The 17,838-nt window shown below is 38.4% G+C and overlaps 1 protein-coding gene across 1 annotated transcript in view; it reads right to left on the reverse strand.

The window, feature by feature from the left end:
- Positions 1–17,838, reverse strand: part of POGLUT3 (protein O-glucosyltransferase 3) — a 48,585-nt gene that overhangs the window by 2,025 nt on the left and 28,722 nt on the right. Inside the window, 6 exon segments of the mRNA XM_078146538.1 lie at positions 1,127–1,191; positions 1,194–1,230; positions 2,736–2,776; positions 2,779–2,926; positions 12,227–12,504; positions 16,062–16,259. Of these exon segments, the coding sequence (XP_078002664.1) occupies positions 1,127–1,191; positions 1,194–1,230; positions 2,736–2,776; positions 2,779–2,926; positions 12,227–12,504; positions 16,062–16,259 (767 nt within the window).

Below are 17,838 nucleotides of genomic sequence, written 5' to 3' on the forward strand. Positions count from 1 at the left end.
AAGAAGAAAGAGTCATCATCTTGTGACATCTTTTTCTCTGACAACTGTACAAAATTGTGAAATGTCACTCCATTCTTTGTTACTTCAGTGAAGGGTTTAATAATCTTTGGCATTAGGCCAAATGTTAATAAATTCAAATAGAAAAAAATAATGAATTCTTACCATGAGAGTAAAGATTGTTTCATTCTTTGTATTTCTGTCTTTATTGCCCAGCACAGTAACTGGCACATATTAGGTGTTTTGCTTATTGACTGATTGATTATTAAGGCAATACATCGCAATACATTGCATTAGGGTTTTCAAAGGTATGTTGTAGCTTAGTTATGGCTCACCTTGCAATAGGAAAACCACAATCCTAGGTATATAGAGCTGGAAGAAATCATCTTGTCCAGTAGTTTTTTATAGATGAGGAAATCAAAGCCTAAAGGCCAAAGTCTAAGCTGGGATGCCAAAAATTATTTTGCAAGTTGACAGTGAAGAAAGAGCTATCTTTCATTTTGATTCATAAAGACACAAAACACTATTGTCACAACACTGGGCAGAGATGACAAAGGGTACATATCAGTTGCCAATAGCTTGCCTTTCTACACTGGGCTGACACTATCATGGTTCTATAGGCTGACACTATAGTCCATCAAGGAAACCAATGATCACCCAAATATGTGTCTGACAAAGTGAAATTTAAATTTAAATTATTTTGATAAAGTTAAGAGCTAGAGGGAACCTTAGATATCATCCCAGAGATTTTTAACCTAGGACCTGTGAACTTGAAATTTTTTTATGATTATTTCAACATAATTAGTTTCTTTTGCAATCCCATGTATTTTATGCATTTAAAAACATTCAGTCTATCAGACTGCCAGAGGGGTCTGTGACATACACACACACACACACACACACACACACATACACACACACACACACACAGGTTAAGAATCTCTGATCTAGTACAATCCTTTCATTTTGCAGATGAGGAAAATGAACCCTGGCAAATTCAAGTGATTTGTCCAGGGTCACAAAGGTAATATGGCAAAGTCTGTATTTGGACCTAGGCCCTGGGCTGCCAAATATCAGTGCTCTTTCTATTACCAACGGCTGCCTCACCAAGTGTCCATTCTGTATTTACCTGAAGTACTCAGTAATAGTAGCAGTAGAGTCTGCGGGGCTGGAGCAGCTCTCTAGCAACTAATTGCCTTCTTTTGCAATCTTCTTAGTTTCTTCATTGTTTTCCTGAGAAGTTTAGAAGAGAATAATTAATAAGAATAAATAATTCATAAATCTCAGTTTTCCCCACTCACACTTTTATGAACCAGAGAGAGACTAGGAGAAGGGGCATGTGTGTATGTGTGTGTATGTTTATGTATTATTATGTATGTATATGTAGACTTTGCTGTTTAATGCAAACTCCTTGAAGGCAGGGGCTACTTCTTATTTTGTCTTTGTACCTGCAACGCTAGCACAGCACCTTATGTATCGTAGACTCTTAATAAATGCTTGTTAAACTGGATTAAAAGGGAATGGGAGAGAGGAATTCCTGGGCCAGAAGGGAGGTATAACTGAACAATGAGCCTGGGGAGAAGGAAAATGAAAATGTTCCAACAGTCACAGCAGTTTGACTATTCAGAAGCTGCTCCATTTGGGGCAGTTAGGTTGCGAAGTGGATAGAACACCGGCCCTGAAGTCGGGAGGACCTGAGTTCAAACTCGGCCTCAGACCAAACACTTGACACTTACTAGCTGTGTGACCCTGGGCAAGTCACTTAACCCCAATTGCCTAAAAAAACAAAACAAAACAAAACAAAACAGAAGCTACTCTGTTGGCCAGCTTTGCTGAAGGGTAAAGTTGGGTTTGTGATTCTCATAAATAGACCTTTCTCTGGTTGAGAAGGGCATTGACCAATTGGAATGTGCTCCAGAGAAGAGCCACTAGAATGATAATGGGCCTGGAGACTATGTCATATAAGGACCAATTGAAGGAACTGGGGATGTTTAATCTGGAAAAGATTTATAAGGGAACATGATTGTTGTCTACAAATATTTGAAGGGCTATCAAACGGAAATAGAATTTGACTGGGTTTGCTTAGCCCAAGAGAGAAGAATGAGGATCAAGGGATAGAAGCTTCAGAGAACCATATTTGGGTTTAACATAAGGGAGAACCTCTGAATAGCTAATTAGATCCATTAGATTGTAAGTTTCTTGAAGGCAAGGACTGTCTCTTGCCTCTTTTTGTATCCACAGCACTTAGCACAGCACAGTGCCTGGCACATAGTAGGTGCTTAATAAGTGCTTATTGATTGATATAAGAATGGGACGAACTGCTTCAGGAAGGGATGAGTTCCCCATTACTGCAGTTTTTCAATTGGAGGCTACAGTACTGTTTGTGGGGATGTTAGAGGGCATTTCTGCTTACTCATGGATTGGATTAGATGATGTTTGAAATATATTCCAACACCGATGTTCTGGGATTCCATCGTAGTGTACGTTGGGATGAGGATTTTATATAGAATTGGACAAGGCTGTGGTCATGTCCATTGATACACAAAGCAGCCCTAGTTATGATTCTTTGGTTATTTCTATGGGGACATTATTCAGAAAATAACTTTTTTTGTTTTTATTCTATTGATTTTGTAATTTGATGGCTTGTGTGTGATAGAAATCATAACATAGCTTAATTCAAACAATAACATGGATTAATTTTTCATTGCTTAGAGAAATTCAGGTTTTCCTTGACCTACCTTGGCCCATTGATCCTCTAATAAATCACTAAGATTTCTGTTAATGGAATGTAATGTTTCCATGGTTTTAGCTTTGTGTAGAAGTGCTCATAGTATGAGGAGTCCTGCTTTGGAACCAGACGGTTGCCCACCGTGAGATATGGATATCTATAAGCAGCTACCATACCATCCACATTCACTTGATATTTATACTGGAAAATATTAAAAAAAACCCCCAGCATTTTAATTGTCATTCCCTTTATATTTTACCTTTTTGCTGCTGCTTTCATATTGAAAGCAAAACCAAAACCAAAACCTTACAAATCATCTTAACTTAGTTTTCCTTTAATAGGGTAACAGCTTTAGAACTCAAAGCAAGAACTGGTCATCTAGTCCAAAACACTGGTTTTCCAGATAAGAAAAGTAAAGCCTAGAGAGATGAAATAACCAGGCCAAGGTTACAAGGAAAAGGTGGTATGTAACACCAGGTAGGTCTCTTAACTTCAAAGTCCATCATTCTTTCCATGGCACCAGGCTGATTCTCTTTTATTCTCTTTGTATCAGATATTGTGCGCTACCTTGTAAATGGGGGGTGGGGTGAGGAGAGGTCTGTAAAATTGGATAGGAAAAAAATTTTATCTTTATTTTCACTAGCCTCTAACTGAAATTTAGCATTTCCTTCCATTTTAATTGTTTCTTTTTTTAAAACCACATTATTCTCAGAAGGGGTCCATAGGCTTCATCAGACTGCCATTCCCTGACAGCTTAATCCGATTCAATCCAGTAAACATTTATTTATTTATTTTTTGGCTAGGCAGTGGGTTAAGTGACTTGCCTAGTGTCATACAGCTAGTAAGTGTTATCTGTCTGAGGCCAGATTTTAACTCAAGTCTTCTTGACTCCAGGGCCGGTGCTCTATCCACTGCTCCACCTAGCCGCCCCACAACATCCCCCAGAGGCTTTTATTTTCTTTTTTCCAGTGAGGCAATAAGGGTTAAGTGACTTGCTCAAGGTCACACAGCTAGTAAGTGTCAACTGTTTGGTGTAAGGCTAGATTTGAACTCAGGTCCTCCTGACTTCAGGGCCAGTGTTCTAGCCACTCTAAGTAAACATTTATTAAGCTCTTACTATGTCCCACAAAAGGAGGCAACCACTGAGGAGGCTCAGTGGATAGAGTGTTGGGCCTAGAGACAGGAAGACCTGAGTTCAAATCCAACCTCAGACACTAGCTGTGTGACCCTGGACAAGTTACTTAATCTCTGTTTGCCTTATTCTACTGCAGAAGGTAATGGCAAACCACTCCAGTATCTTTGCCAAGAAAACCTCATGGACAGCATTGGCATCCTTGTCCACAGGGTCACGAAGAGTCTGACAGGACTGTACAACATGTGCCAGGCACTGTGCTAAGCAGCACAGATACAGTTAATAAAAAGAAAGTCCTTGCCCTCAAGAGCTTATTGTCTAATTGGAGAAGATGACACACAAAAAGAGGCAGAAAAGCTGGGGTAGGAGAGGGAGGGGAGGAGAGGAGGTAACCAGTATCTGGGCATCTTGTTCTTGGACTTGAAACCGGGCAGCACAGATGCAAAGTGGAATGAGCTTAGACCCCAGTTTCTGCCCTCTATGAAGGAGGGAATGGAGAGGAATTTGGTACTCAGCCCTCCAAACAGAGAGGAGAGGAGGCTGTCAAAACTAGAAATGACACAAAAAAGCTTTTAAAAAGCGCTGCTTTAAGTGGTCATTTTTCAGAAATTATGAACTGACTGAGCAGCATAGTATAGTGAAAAAAGTCTTAGACTTAGTGTCAAGAGACCTGGATTTGATTCCTGTCTCTCTGCAGTTTACTAGCTATAATGACCAGGGGCAAATCACTTAATTTCTCTTCTATCTCTTCATATATGAAATGGGAACAATATGACACTACCTCATGAGGCTGTTGTGAAGAAAAACTTTACAGATCTCATGTGAATGTATCATCATTGTTATTTGTGTTATTTCATAGGAAGTACCATAAATATTAAGAAAAAGTTTTTCTAAAATCTTCTATTTTAGGCTATTTCCCATGGCAGTTCTTTTCCTCAAGAAAAGTGAAGTCTCCATGGCAGCTGGGACAGATTACTGTGGAAGGCCTCACTTCCCTTAGCTGTACAATAAGATTTTGATTTCTTGGGTCTGTTCTAGTTCTAAATCCTGTAAGTCTAGATAAATATCTCAGCATCATAGTCAAGTCATAGGAAATTATTTCCGTGAACCTACAGAATCCGAGAACTAGAAAGGAAACTCAGAGAGCTCTTATCCAATACTTTTTCTCATGAATGAATCCCCTGCACAACATAATAGCTAGCATTTATGTAGCACTTTAAAGTTTGCAAAGCACTTGACATGTGTGATGTCATTCGATTCCCACAGTAATCCTGTGAAGGTTTTGTTTTGTTTTGTGTTTTTGGCATTTTACAGATGAGGAAATTGAAGTCAAAAAAGGTTCAGTGACTTGCCCAAAGTCTCTCAGCTCATGTCTGGGGGCAGTAATGGAAGAACTCTGGTCTTCAGAACTCTAGGTCCAGCACTCTATCCAATGGACATCTAACTGCCAACGAATGATCTCTAGCCTGTCTAAAAACCTCTAGTGATGGAGAACTCCTTACCTCACAAGACAATCCATTTCATTTAGAGATAGCTCGAATTATTAGAAAGCAAGTAGAAATCTGCCTCCCTCCTGCTCCCCTGCAACGTTCACTTATCAATCTCAGTTCTCTCCTTTGTTACCCATCAGAGTTAAGTCCAATCCTTCTTTTACCCATTTCCTCACCCCCCACCTTGATTTTATTGCTGCTTCAAAATCTGAGGACTACAACTCTAGAAACGTACTGTCATTTCTCCATATTTCAGTACTCATAGTCAAGATTTCAAGACTAGTTCTTCCCCTACTAGTGACAAATAGTTTTCTACAAGCCAAGTTCTTTGCCTGTTTATTTTCTAAGTGAATAATATATGTCAGAACTAGGCTCAGATATAAGTACAGGGATTTTTTATGTTAGAAAGATTTGGCCTCAGACACTAACTGTGTGACCCTGGGCATGTCACTTCACTGTGGTTGCCTCCAAAAAAGAAAGATTTGGTAGCCTACTTCATATTATAATAATAATACTTTACATTTTTATGTGCTTTTACTTTGGCAATGTATTTTCCCATTTGTCACTTCAGTTGATCTTGACAAGTCTATAAAGTAAGTAGGGCAAGTGTTATTGGGCTTATATTTATAGATAAGGAAATCAAGGCACCAGGAGGTTAGGTGATTTGCCTAAAATCACATAGCTAGTGGTGCTGAGCATAGTTACTTGGTTGTCTTTTTAAAGAAAATCAGATCTATGAGGATGACATGAATCATACCTGAACAAGTCAAAGACATCCACCAACTGAACTCTTGCAGCTCTTTTTCCTTTTCTTAGAAAAACAGATATCCAGTAATTCTTGCATTGAGTAATTCTGGATTTTCCTTGGACAGCTGCACTAATTTAGGACATCCGTCTTTGCTGTCTCTGCCTGTGAAAAAAGCCTTTTATGTTTTAGTGTTCCAGACAGGACCTGGATGGTTTGGAAAGAGAAGGTAGAATAGAATAGTCAGGAATATTCAGTGAAATGGTTCTTATTTCTACATAGGTGATACAGTCTTAAATTTTTTCACTGTCATCTAAAGGATGAAATATTTTTGTTACCAGCTCATCTCCTAAAGTTGACAGTACCTAGAGAATATTAGATCCAGTCTGTTTGCCACTGATACTTTTAAGGTAAAAAATCATAGTTAAAAAAATAAGTAATCCCTTTATTCAGATGTAAAGGACTAATGATCCAGAAAAAAAATATTTTTAAAATTTTTAAAAATGTTTAATTTCACATTTTTTGTAGTAGTGAACACTTTGGAAACCAAGAATTTTGCAAACCCTTTGTTGAATGGCAATCTGTAGCAATTAAGCTGATAGCCTAGGCCCCAAAATTACAGGTAGGAAGTGATTGTCAATGAATCTACACAATAATAATAATAACAACAACAACAACAATAATAATAATAATAATAATATCTGACATTTACAGGACATTTTGAGGTTTGCAAAGCTTTTTATGTAAATTAGATAATTTGAACCCCATCACAACCCTATGAAATAGATGCCATGGGCATGATCATCCCCATTTGACAGGTGAAGAAGGAGTTTCAGAGAGGTTAATTGACTTGTCAGTGGTGACACAGTACTTAAGGGTCAGAAATGGGATTTGAAACCAGGTCCTTCTGTCTCCAAATCCAGCACTCTCTCCACTAGACCATGGTAAATCTCTTCTTTAGGATATTCCCTCTTTCAGTCCTTGAAATTAAACATAAGTTTTACATTCTCAGGTGATTCTGAATTAATCAGAGAGGATAAGATGAGACAAAGATCATGACTCTTTAATTCTTTGATTACCAGAATCTTGAGCAAACCACTTTTGAATTTAGAAGTCATTTTTCTAACCTTTGGTCTAACTGAAAATGTTCGTACCTCAAAGAGATTTATCAACAAGTTTTCTTCCACTTCCCCCATGAGACTATGAATATTTTGGCCACAGCAACTCTCAAAAGCCATCTAAGTTATAGAGGAGTTGAAATCTGTAGCAGTGGAAGGTATTGCAAATAGAATGAACTACAGACCATTGAAATATTGGTGGCTTAAGTTTGTGTACTCACACAAAATATGTTCTCCCCACTTCTTTTCAAGTCTTTTCCTTTCCTGTAGAATTAATTCTAGTTTACCTATGTTTCCTTAAATCGAGAGATCATCATTAAGAACCCCTTTCAGTATATCAAATATTGAAATACAAAATGTAGGAATAAGAAAAAAATGTCATTGCTTTTATTGCAGATTTGCTGTATCTCTTTGTATTCCCTGCTATTGCTACCAAATGAGAAGCAGGCAGGTTTCTATTTCTCTCTGTCTCTGTCTCTCTCTCTCTCTCAGACTGATTTGAAAAAAGCAGCTGGATTCATGTACTAAAGATTACAAACAAAAACAAACAAAAGGAGACTTGTGGTTATTACAAGATAGCATCTTCTTTCTCATGGAACTAGACCAAACCAAAAGATTTACTTTTCTCACTCTGAACAATAAAGTAAAAGAAAGGATGGATTCTAAAAGAATAAATAAAACTAGACTCATCAAAGAGAAAAGATTTTTTTAGAAAGCATCAATGTTATTATAATACATGTTCCATTTGTATCACAAACTTTGTGCTTTACAAAACATGATTCAAGTCACACAAAACTTACTTAAAATGTAAGCTCCTTGAGAGTAGAGATTGTATATTTTTTTTCCTTATATTCCAAGCACCAACCACAATGCCTAAAACATAGTAGGTGCTTAAAAATATTTGTTATTTGACTGATTGGTGAAACAATTTGTATCTCTTAAAGATAGAACTCAAAGTTAATTCTTTGCCCAATTTTCATTTTCCTTCAGAATATTTACAAATTAACTGAGTCAAAGACAACTTTAGGTGTTTCTGGGAGCCAGGTATTAACGTTAGAAACCACACATCTTTAATTCTAGGGCTAACATTTATTTTTTAAAAAAATACTCTGGTGCTTAAGAGAGATAATTCTTCTAATCTTTTGTTAAGATATAGCTACTTTTTTTTGCCTCACATATATGTATAAATTCCCTCTAAAAATATACACCTCAACTTCTGCCAACAAGCTTTTGCCAATAGAATGAATTCAAATTTACTTTATTTCCCTGGATAGAGAAGATATCATTAGTAACACTTCTCAATGTTTCAGTTGTTGAATTAGTAATATCATATGTTGGAAGGATGATATCACTTAAATCCATTGAGCCAACCATGAAATGATAGGTAGAGGTAGAGGTGGGGTCTTATTGTGTTCTCGATGTTTGACTGCTCAAACTCCAACATTGACATAAAATTGTAATCTGGCAAACGAACCTAAATGTAAATAACAAACATATCAATATTAGTTAGGAGAAGAACTCTAAGCCTTGGGTACCCAGACTAAATAAACATCTTCAACTTTCTTAAACATCTCTGAAAGAGCTCAGTGTTTAACAAAGTAAATCATGGAGGGAACAAGAAGGTAAGGATAGACATTTCTTCATTGTTTGACATCAGGAAGCCAAGTGACAAAATAGGATGACCTTGAGAGGTCATCTCATCCATGCATCAGTGGCTTATTTCCATTTTGTAAAATCTGATGTGATAGTTCAGAGCCATGGCATTGAAGATGGTACATATTGGTGCATAGCTCCTGCCCCCAATAAAACATTTCCCTGATCTTCCCAGATAGAAGTAATCTCTTCTTCCTTGAATTTCACATCTCTCTATGGAATCACAGAACTGCCAAGGTGGAAGGGACCTCCGAGGCCAGCTCGTCTAACCTGTACCTGAACAGGGATCCTCTCTCTATCATACACCACAAGTAGCTGTCCAGACATTGCTCGAAGACCTCACAGGGGCAAACTATCATTTGCTGAGGCTGCCTGTTACATTTCTGGAGAACTCAGATTGTTAGGAAGTTTCTTTACACTAAATAAAATCTAATTCTCTGTGGTTTTCACATTGCTCCTAATTTTGTCCTCTGAGGCCAGGCAAAGCAAAGCTAATTCCTCTTCCAGAGAAGAGCATTTTAAATACTTGAGAAGAGCTAGCAAGTTCCCCTAAGACCCTATTGTAAGTCTTCTCTTCTTCTAGCTAAACATCTCAGGTTCTTTCAACTGATCTTCACATGCCATGATCTTGAAAGTTTTCACCGTCCTGGTCATCTTCTGGATGCTTCCACGTTTATCAATGTTCCTCTTAAAATGCATTGGCCCATAATTGAATACAATACTCCAGATGTTTTCTGACCAGGGTAGAGTACAGAGACAATCATCTTGCTTTATCTGGATATTAATGATTTCTAAACTTTAAGATCACATTAGCATTTGGGGCTGCTTTGTCACGTCAACTCATTATGACCTTTCTACCCACTAAACCCTAGTTCTTTTTCATCTTGTTGTTTTTGTTTGTTTTTTGACTAGGCAATGGGATTAAGTGACTTACCCAGGGTCACACAGCTAGTGAGTGTTATGTGTCTGAGGTTGTATTTGAACTCAGGTCCTCCTGAATCCAGGGCCGGTGGTCTATCTACTGCACCATCTAGCTGCCCCTCCTAGTTCTTTTTCAAACTGCCATCTACACACATCTCTTCAGTCTTGTACTTTTAATGTCAATGTTTTGAACTCAGACACAGATTACTGTATTTCTATCACTATTGTATTTCATCTTATTAAATTGGTGCCCTATTCTCTTCTCTTATTAAGTTCTGTTGGTGACTCCTCATCCATCTCCATAGCTTCAATTATTACCTCTATATGGCTGACAACTAAATCCACATCTTGAATCCTGACCTCTTTCCCAAAGTTCTGTATTTTCTTTTACATCCTGGGTCTGTATATCTTTTAAGCATTTTAAATTTAACGTTTCTAAAACCAAATTCATCTTTGCTTGTCCTTAACATATCCCTCCTTCTGATTTTTCCTATTTTTGTCAGTGAAATCACCATTCTCCTAGCTATGTTGTTTTGAAACCTTGGAGTTACCTTTGACTTTTATCTACCTCATCTCTTATATTCAACTAGACGACCAAGTCTTGTCATTTCTATCATCATATCTCTCTCATCCATTCTTTCCTTTCTATTCTCACAGGAACCATTCTAGCTCAAGCCTTTATTTTTTCTTGTCTGGACTATTGCTGCAATTTCCTAAATTATCCCCATGATTCTAGCTTCCCTGTACAATAATCCATCTCCTACACACGCTCTAATTAATTTTCATAAAGCACACTTCTGATGATATGATTTTCCTGTTCAAAAAACTGCTTCCTCATTGTCTATTGAATAAAACCTTAAACTTCTTAGTCTGGGGGCAGGTAGGTGGTACAGCAGATAGAGCACCAGCCCTGGAGTTAGGAGGACCTGAGTTCAAATCTGGTCTCAGACTCTTGAAACTTACTAGCTGTATGAGCCTGGGCAAGTTACTTAACCCCAATTGCCTCACAAAACCCCCCAAAAAACCTTCTTAGTTTGGTTTTCGAGGCACTTAAATGATGATCATTCTCCTTATATTCTTTTCTTCCCCTTATATTCTTCCTTGTATTAACATTGTCTATGTTTGTGTCTTATCTTTTCTGCTAGATGGTAAGATCCCTAGGATAGAAACTATTTCTCATGGCATCTGGCATGATGTCATAAAATAGGTCATAAACGCTGAATCTATTCTAATTTTAAAGAACCAAGGAGAAGACAGTGATACATCTAGTGCTTAACAGCCTTCACCAGTAGGAAACTCATATCTGATTCCAACCCTTAATGCTGTATCTAGAGTCGGTTCCCTTTTGTTCTGAGCTCTGTAGCTAGCTATTCTCTGAATTATTAACTGTGTTAAATATTAAGTATTCAGATATTTAAAAGCATTAAACTTTTTCTTTAACCCTTTTTTCTCAAACTTAACACTCCCACTTTCTTCAGCCTTGCTACATAGATCACATTTCTAACTCCCTCATGCTTTTTGTGGCTTTCCTCTAAACCTTCTCCCAAATTTCTAGTGTTGTTTTTGAATTCTTGATCCCAAAAGGGTATGAATTATGGAAATCTAATTAGTCCTAAATGTAATGGGAAGATAACAATAAATAATTTTTAAAACAAAAGCAGCAATAGCCTAAAGTACTATGCCAAGGGCACTGAGTGTTTTAATTTTAGCAAAAGAGCTTTGAAGTCTGGGATGAGAGTTTGAGACATGGTAAGGGATGGAATAGCAATGTGTGACTATATGGAGGAGGGCTCAGGTGGGGAAGGGAGGAGAAAAATAGGGGAATGAGAAGGATCAGGTAGTAAAAGAGAATGCAAGGAAAGAACGGGAGGTGGAAAGGAGAAATATGAAGGGTATAGACCCTTACCCTTTTGCCTCCCTCACTGGTCACTTGGCCGTTGACTATGTAGTCAGTGGGATCAGAGGGTCTCAGAAGAGAGTAAGTGAAATGCCAAGGCACAGCCTATAAAGGAACTGGGGCAGGGTCAAGCCTGGCACTGACTCAGGAGGAAAGTTTGGCGGCCAGTGTTAGTTAGGAACGCAAGTCCTTTCAGAGCAAGGATTGTTTTTCACTTTTGTCTTTTTATCCCTAGCACCCAGCACAGTGATATGCACATAAATGCTTTAAAATGCTTGTTGAATTGAATTGACTTGGAATAAGGAGATAATTGGGTTCATAGCTTGTCCCCGACATTGACTAGCTTTGTGATACTAAAAAGGTCACTTTTCCTTTCTAAGCTTCAGTTTCCTCATCTGTAAAACTGGAGATGATGATAGCTGCCTCTCCTAACACTATTATTATGAGGAAAGCATTCTGTGAAGCTTAATGCGCTTATATGTCATATTGTATGTCCATTTAAAAATGAAATGAAACATAATTGTTCTTAGAAATACTTCTGATACCTTTGTTGCTAGTGACAGCAACATTTCATCTGAGAACACTTTGAACTCGGTGTCCTTCTTTTTAGACTACTGGTAGACATGCTTATTGAAAACAGTGTAGTGAACAATCTTGTCACCAAACCTTGCCGGGACTTCATTTAGCATCTACTGAAGATGAGTGCTAGGGAAGGAGGCAAAGTCCTTTGCACTCTGAGTCTCCTTGATTGAACATGAAAAAGTTTTCTGCCAGGTCTGAGGATTCTCTTCCCGGCATTCACAGTACTTATGATACACAGGTTCTAAGGGAGACAAGGCTCTTTCTTAAAACGTCATGATCTTGTATGCAAAGTATTGTAACAACCTTTCTTTTGTTCTCACCTTGGATTTAAGGTAATTTCTTGCAGAACATTAGGAATCTCCAGGCAATGCCAATCTTTAGGTAAATTGTTAAGCAGCAGAATCCCCTAGAGCCCTCAGCTTCCCCTCCCTTTTATTATCTGCTCCAATCCCTCACTGCTACCCCTCAGGAAGCAGCAGAGCTCATAGCCTCTCAAGACCACCAACCCTCTCAAAACCTAATCTTAGGTACAGCTCTCATAAACGTATTCACACTAAGGAATAAATGCTCAAAGGGTTATCTTTTCCAGGGTTTATTTGCATTTTAAGAGGTAAGAAAGGAACGAATCTCTACTATTGTGAGTATCAAATGGTGGTAGAGAAAGAGTTTGGCAGGTGCATATGAGAGGAGGAAAGAGGAAGCCTCCTCAGCTCATACCAGCGTGTAAAATGGTCATCTACTTTTAAAGTAGTCCCCATTTTCAGGCACTCTGAGGCATTCTAGATAGTTATGAAGTCTATGATCATGAATACACAATTAGCCTTTACCAACTCAGTGGCTGGTATGCACTGGCCCACCAGGAAAGTTCACATACTCTTTGTCTCTCTCTCCCTAGGCTCATATTCTTATTGATTACTACTTGTCTATAATTTAATACTGACAGTTTTCTCCCATTGAAGAAACTCAAGGACTACCACAAAACAAACTCTGTCTGGGAGAGTTGTCCAGAATGACCCTTAGATTTGATGTCTCCTCTGCAACTTTAACTATAAGTTCTCCTTAGAGCTTTCCTGAGCTAAAAGCTTTGTTCCTTCTTTTTTTGTCTTATCACAGATGAATGAGGCACAAATTCAAAATTTCTGCCTCTTAGTTTGCCTGACTTCCTTCAAGATCTCCTACTCCAGGAAGGCTTTCCCCAGTTGCTAATGCCCTCTCTTCTCAGATTTTTTCCATCTACTCTGCATTGTATTTATTTGTACATAGTTGTTCACAAGTTGTCCCTAAGTTAGAATATGAGCTCCTTGAGGGCAAAGACCATGTTTTTGCCTTCCTCTGTATCTCCAGGGCTTTTCACGGTGTCTGGCCCACATTAGATGTTTCTTAAATGCTTGTTGACTCGACTTCTCCAATCCCTGACCTGTCTAGTCTGACTTAAATTTTAGGTGCTCTAGGTCATAAGTTCCTTGAATGCAGTGGCTATGCTTACCCAAAGTATGTAATCACACCTTATATTACATTATTGAGCTAACCCAGTATATATTCTGAGAGGCACAATGTTGAAGTGATTTTTAGATTTGATATCTAGAATTCCTTGGTTCAAATCTTGGCTTTGATACTTTCTACTGATGTGATATTAAGGAAGTCATTCTTCTTCTCTGTACCTTAGTTTCTTCATCTTACAGAGGGGATAATAATACTTATACTACCTACCTCACAAAGTTATTATGTGGAAGGCAGATTATGCCTTTTGAAGGCCTATGTAAATATGAATTATTAGCCAGGTATGATGATGATGATGACTTCTCTTGCTCTGGCTTTGCTATACAATCTTAGGCCCATACTTTAAAAGTCTCACATATTAATAATAGGTAACATTTTATAACACTTTAAGATTTGCAGAGGACTTTACATATATTCCAATGTGATGATCACAACACCCCAGTGAAGTTAGTGCTATTATTATCTTCATTTTACAGAAAAAGTAACAGATGCTGAGAGAGATCAAGGGACTTGCCTAAGGTAGGTTTTAGACTCAGGTCCTCCTGATTTGAAGTCCACCACTCCATCCACATACCACCTTACTGCCCCATGTGATTAAGTCATATTCAAAGGTACCTGTGAAGCCACACAGTAAAGGTATTACTGCCACATCTGTTAACTACATGGGAGAGGGTATAACATGGCACATGGCAAAACTCAGGTCATAAAAATGACTTGCTTTTATTTCAGAACACTTTGTATTATACATGATCACATTAGACCTTCCCAACAGCCCTGTGAAATAGGTAGGACAGATGTTAGAAACTGAAGTTTCGAGGGGTTTAAGTGATTTGGCCAGCCATTACATAGGTGATATGTGTCAGAGATAGGACTTGAACCCAGGTCTTCCTGACTTCAAGTCCCTTACACTATCTGCTCTAAGGACTAATAGGCGGCAAAGGCAAAAACTCCTTCTGACTTCAAATCCAGTATTTCTTCCATAGGTTTATAATAGTAGGCTGTTTAGTGTCCCTACTAACTTCTGGAATTGACTTTACACTGGAGTATTGATATACAATATTTCTAAAAAGAGTTTACATTTTCTCAGACCCTCCCATCATCAATTTTAGGCCCCTTCTGCTGACTGAGTCCCATTCTCTCCACCCCTGTTCCTCCACCCTAGTTCCTCTGCTAGTGTCCATAGGGACTGGTGAGCATTCATCTTTTCTAACCCAGACCCAGGACCATCATGCTGACCATCTTCATGCTTCTGTGCTCCTTGTTCTACCCTCTGTCTGCTGTTCTAGATCCCACCTGGGTACCCTGAGCTTCTGATTGGTGGATAATTGCCTTCTCTAGCTCCAACCACACTACTCTCCAGCCATGTTCATGCCATGTCATTGCAACCATACTGTTTCCCTTACCCCCTTTCCAGTTATATCTCAGAACAGTAATCACATCAATGCAACCATTACTTGAAAGGATGTTAGTAAGTCAGTTAATTGACAAGTGCTTATTAAGTGCTTATTATATACCAAGCAAGGAAAAAAAATGTCCCTGCTCTGAAGGAGCATACATTCTAACGGGGAAGACAAACATGAAAATAACTAGGTACACACAAGATATAAAGGGTGTAGATTAGAGGTAATCTTGGAGGGAAGATCCTAGCATCTGGAGGGACAGGGAAAAGCCTCCTCCAAAAGGAGAGGTTTGAGCTGAATCTTGAAGGAAGCTAGGGAAACTAAAAAGGGGAGGTGAGAAAGGAGAGAACATACCAGGAATGAGGGATAGCCAGTTGCCTTATGATTCCAATCACCATCCCATTGACTTCCCTGACCAGAATTCCTTTCAGGCTATTTCCCCCCACATACATGTTGTTTTCCCCTTTTAGAATGTCTTGCTTATTTATATTTGTATCCCTAACACTTTGCTAAATTAGCAAACAATATTTGATAGACAGGTTATTTGAGGCAGGTAGGTGGCTCAGTGGATAGAATGCTGGTCTAGGAGTCAGGAAGATCTGAGTTCAAATGTGACCTTAGATACTCACTAGCTATGTGACCTTGGGCAAATCACTTGACCTCTGTTTACCTTAATCCCCTGGAGAAGGGAAATGGCAAACCACTCCAGGATCTTTACCAAGAAAATCTTGTGAACACTATGGTCCATGGGGTCATGAAGAGTCAGACACTACTGAATCAACTGAACAACAACAAAAACTGACATAGTAGGCACTTAACAAATGACTTTTCCTTCACGCCTTCATATTTGAGTTTCTGCTTTCACCATACAGGATTCTAGATCACAAAAGTCTCTTACGTTTCAAAATGTGTGGAGACTGAGCCATGTGCTCTTCACTATAAAACACATTTTTCTTTAGCTTGTCTTTGACACTCTCATATGTCTGGTGCCTTATCAGGAATGAGCTATCCTTTCTGCCCAAAGAGTTAGGGATATGAATGTGGACTAACTCTTGTAGTAAAAGTGGTCTGATTCCAACCTTGAATGGTAATTGTCCTGAAAGAAGAAAATGCAAAACACTGTCCTATCTGGGTAGGTATATGTTATGGTAACATGGTTAATTTAATTACACTCCTACTACACACGGATGGAACTAACAGGTATCTTTCTTTTTTGTGGAGCATCCAAGACTAGTCACAAAAAGGAGGAAAGGAAGAAATTACCATATAAATTGCATAGAGCTAAAGTTTTAGAAGTAGGAGTAAGAGGGACAATGTGGTGAAATTGAAAGCATGCTGGACCTGGAGTCAGGAAGAGTTTGAATGCTGCCTTAGAAGCTGACTAGCTGTATATCCCTGGGCAAATCATTTCACATAAGATTTCCAGTTTCCTCATCTGTATGATGAGGATGATAATAGCACCAACTTCACAGGGCTTGTGTGAAGATCAGGTGAAATAATGAAAGTAAAATTGTTTACGAACTTTAAAGAGATATATGAATGTTGTTGTTATTCATTTGTTTCAGTTGTGTCTGACTCTTCATGACCCCATGGACCATACTGTTTCATCAGATTTTCTTGGCAAAGATACTGGAATAGTTTGCCATTTCCTTCTCTAGCTCATTTTACATATAAGGAAACTGAGGCAAGCAAGGTTAAGTGACTTGCCGAGAGTCACACAGCTAGTAATTGTCTGAGGCTGGATTTAAACTCAGGTCTTCCTGACTCCAGGTGTGGTGCTTTATCTACTGTGCTACCTAGCTGCCCATATATGAATGTTAACTAAAATTGTTACTATTATTAGGACCCAAGAAAGATGTCTATCTAGTTTCTCCTCCTTATCCCTTAGAAAAGATGAAAATAAAGCCATCTACTTACAACAGCAAGATTTCACAGACTTCCTCCATAACATATTCTAACATCAAACCACTGTCAGTCATTTTTCTCTGATTAGCCCAGGTAAAAAGGAATAGTTTATTTCTACCAATACAGAACCTAAGCAGCTTTTCTTCTGTCATCCTCTCTTCATTTGACATCTTCTACTTGTCTTTCTCCCACATTCTGTCTGTTTATTTTCTTCTACTCATTCTTCTCTTTCCTCAACCCCTCCTTCCTTGTCTCCCCTCCATCCCTTAAAGAGTTATGATATGGAATTGAAGCATGTTTCAAAATATGTATTGTATTTATTGAATCTTCTGCCAAAGTCATTCTTGGATGGCCCTAGATTGTGACAGCTGAATATTAACTCTGGTAGGCCATACTAATATGGAAGGTGGCTAAGTCCTGGTTGACAATTCAGTTCATCACTGTGGTAGATGCTAGTCTGAGCATCACCAGGTGATGAAATTTCTGGCCACAGCAACTAATAAAACTAAATGGAATGACTATGATATGTATATGTCAAAAATTATTTGAACAAATTGAATAAGCTTTATACTCCCCATTCTTAATTTAAAAAAATCAAGTGAGTTTAAGCTTTCATAAGATCTAGAGCCTTAGAAGTAATCTCCAATCCCCTCATTTTTGACATGAGGAAACTGAGGCGAAGAGCGGTTAAGTGATTTGCTCAAAGTTATACAGGAAGTAGTGTCAGAGTTGGGATTCAAACCCATGTCCCTGGGACTCCAAATTCAGTG

The sequence above is a fragment of the Phascolarctos cinereus genome, unplaced genomic scaffold (genome assembly GCF_003287225.1).
Source record: "Phascolarctos cinereus isolate Bilbo 61053 unplaced genomic scaffold, phaCin_HiC Scaffold_726;HRSCAF=1367, whole genome shotgun sequence".
Lineage (NCBI taxonomy): Eukaryota > Metazoa > Chordata > Mammalia > Diprotodontia > Phascolarctidae > Phascolarctos > Phascolarctos cinereus.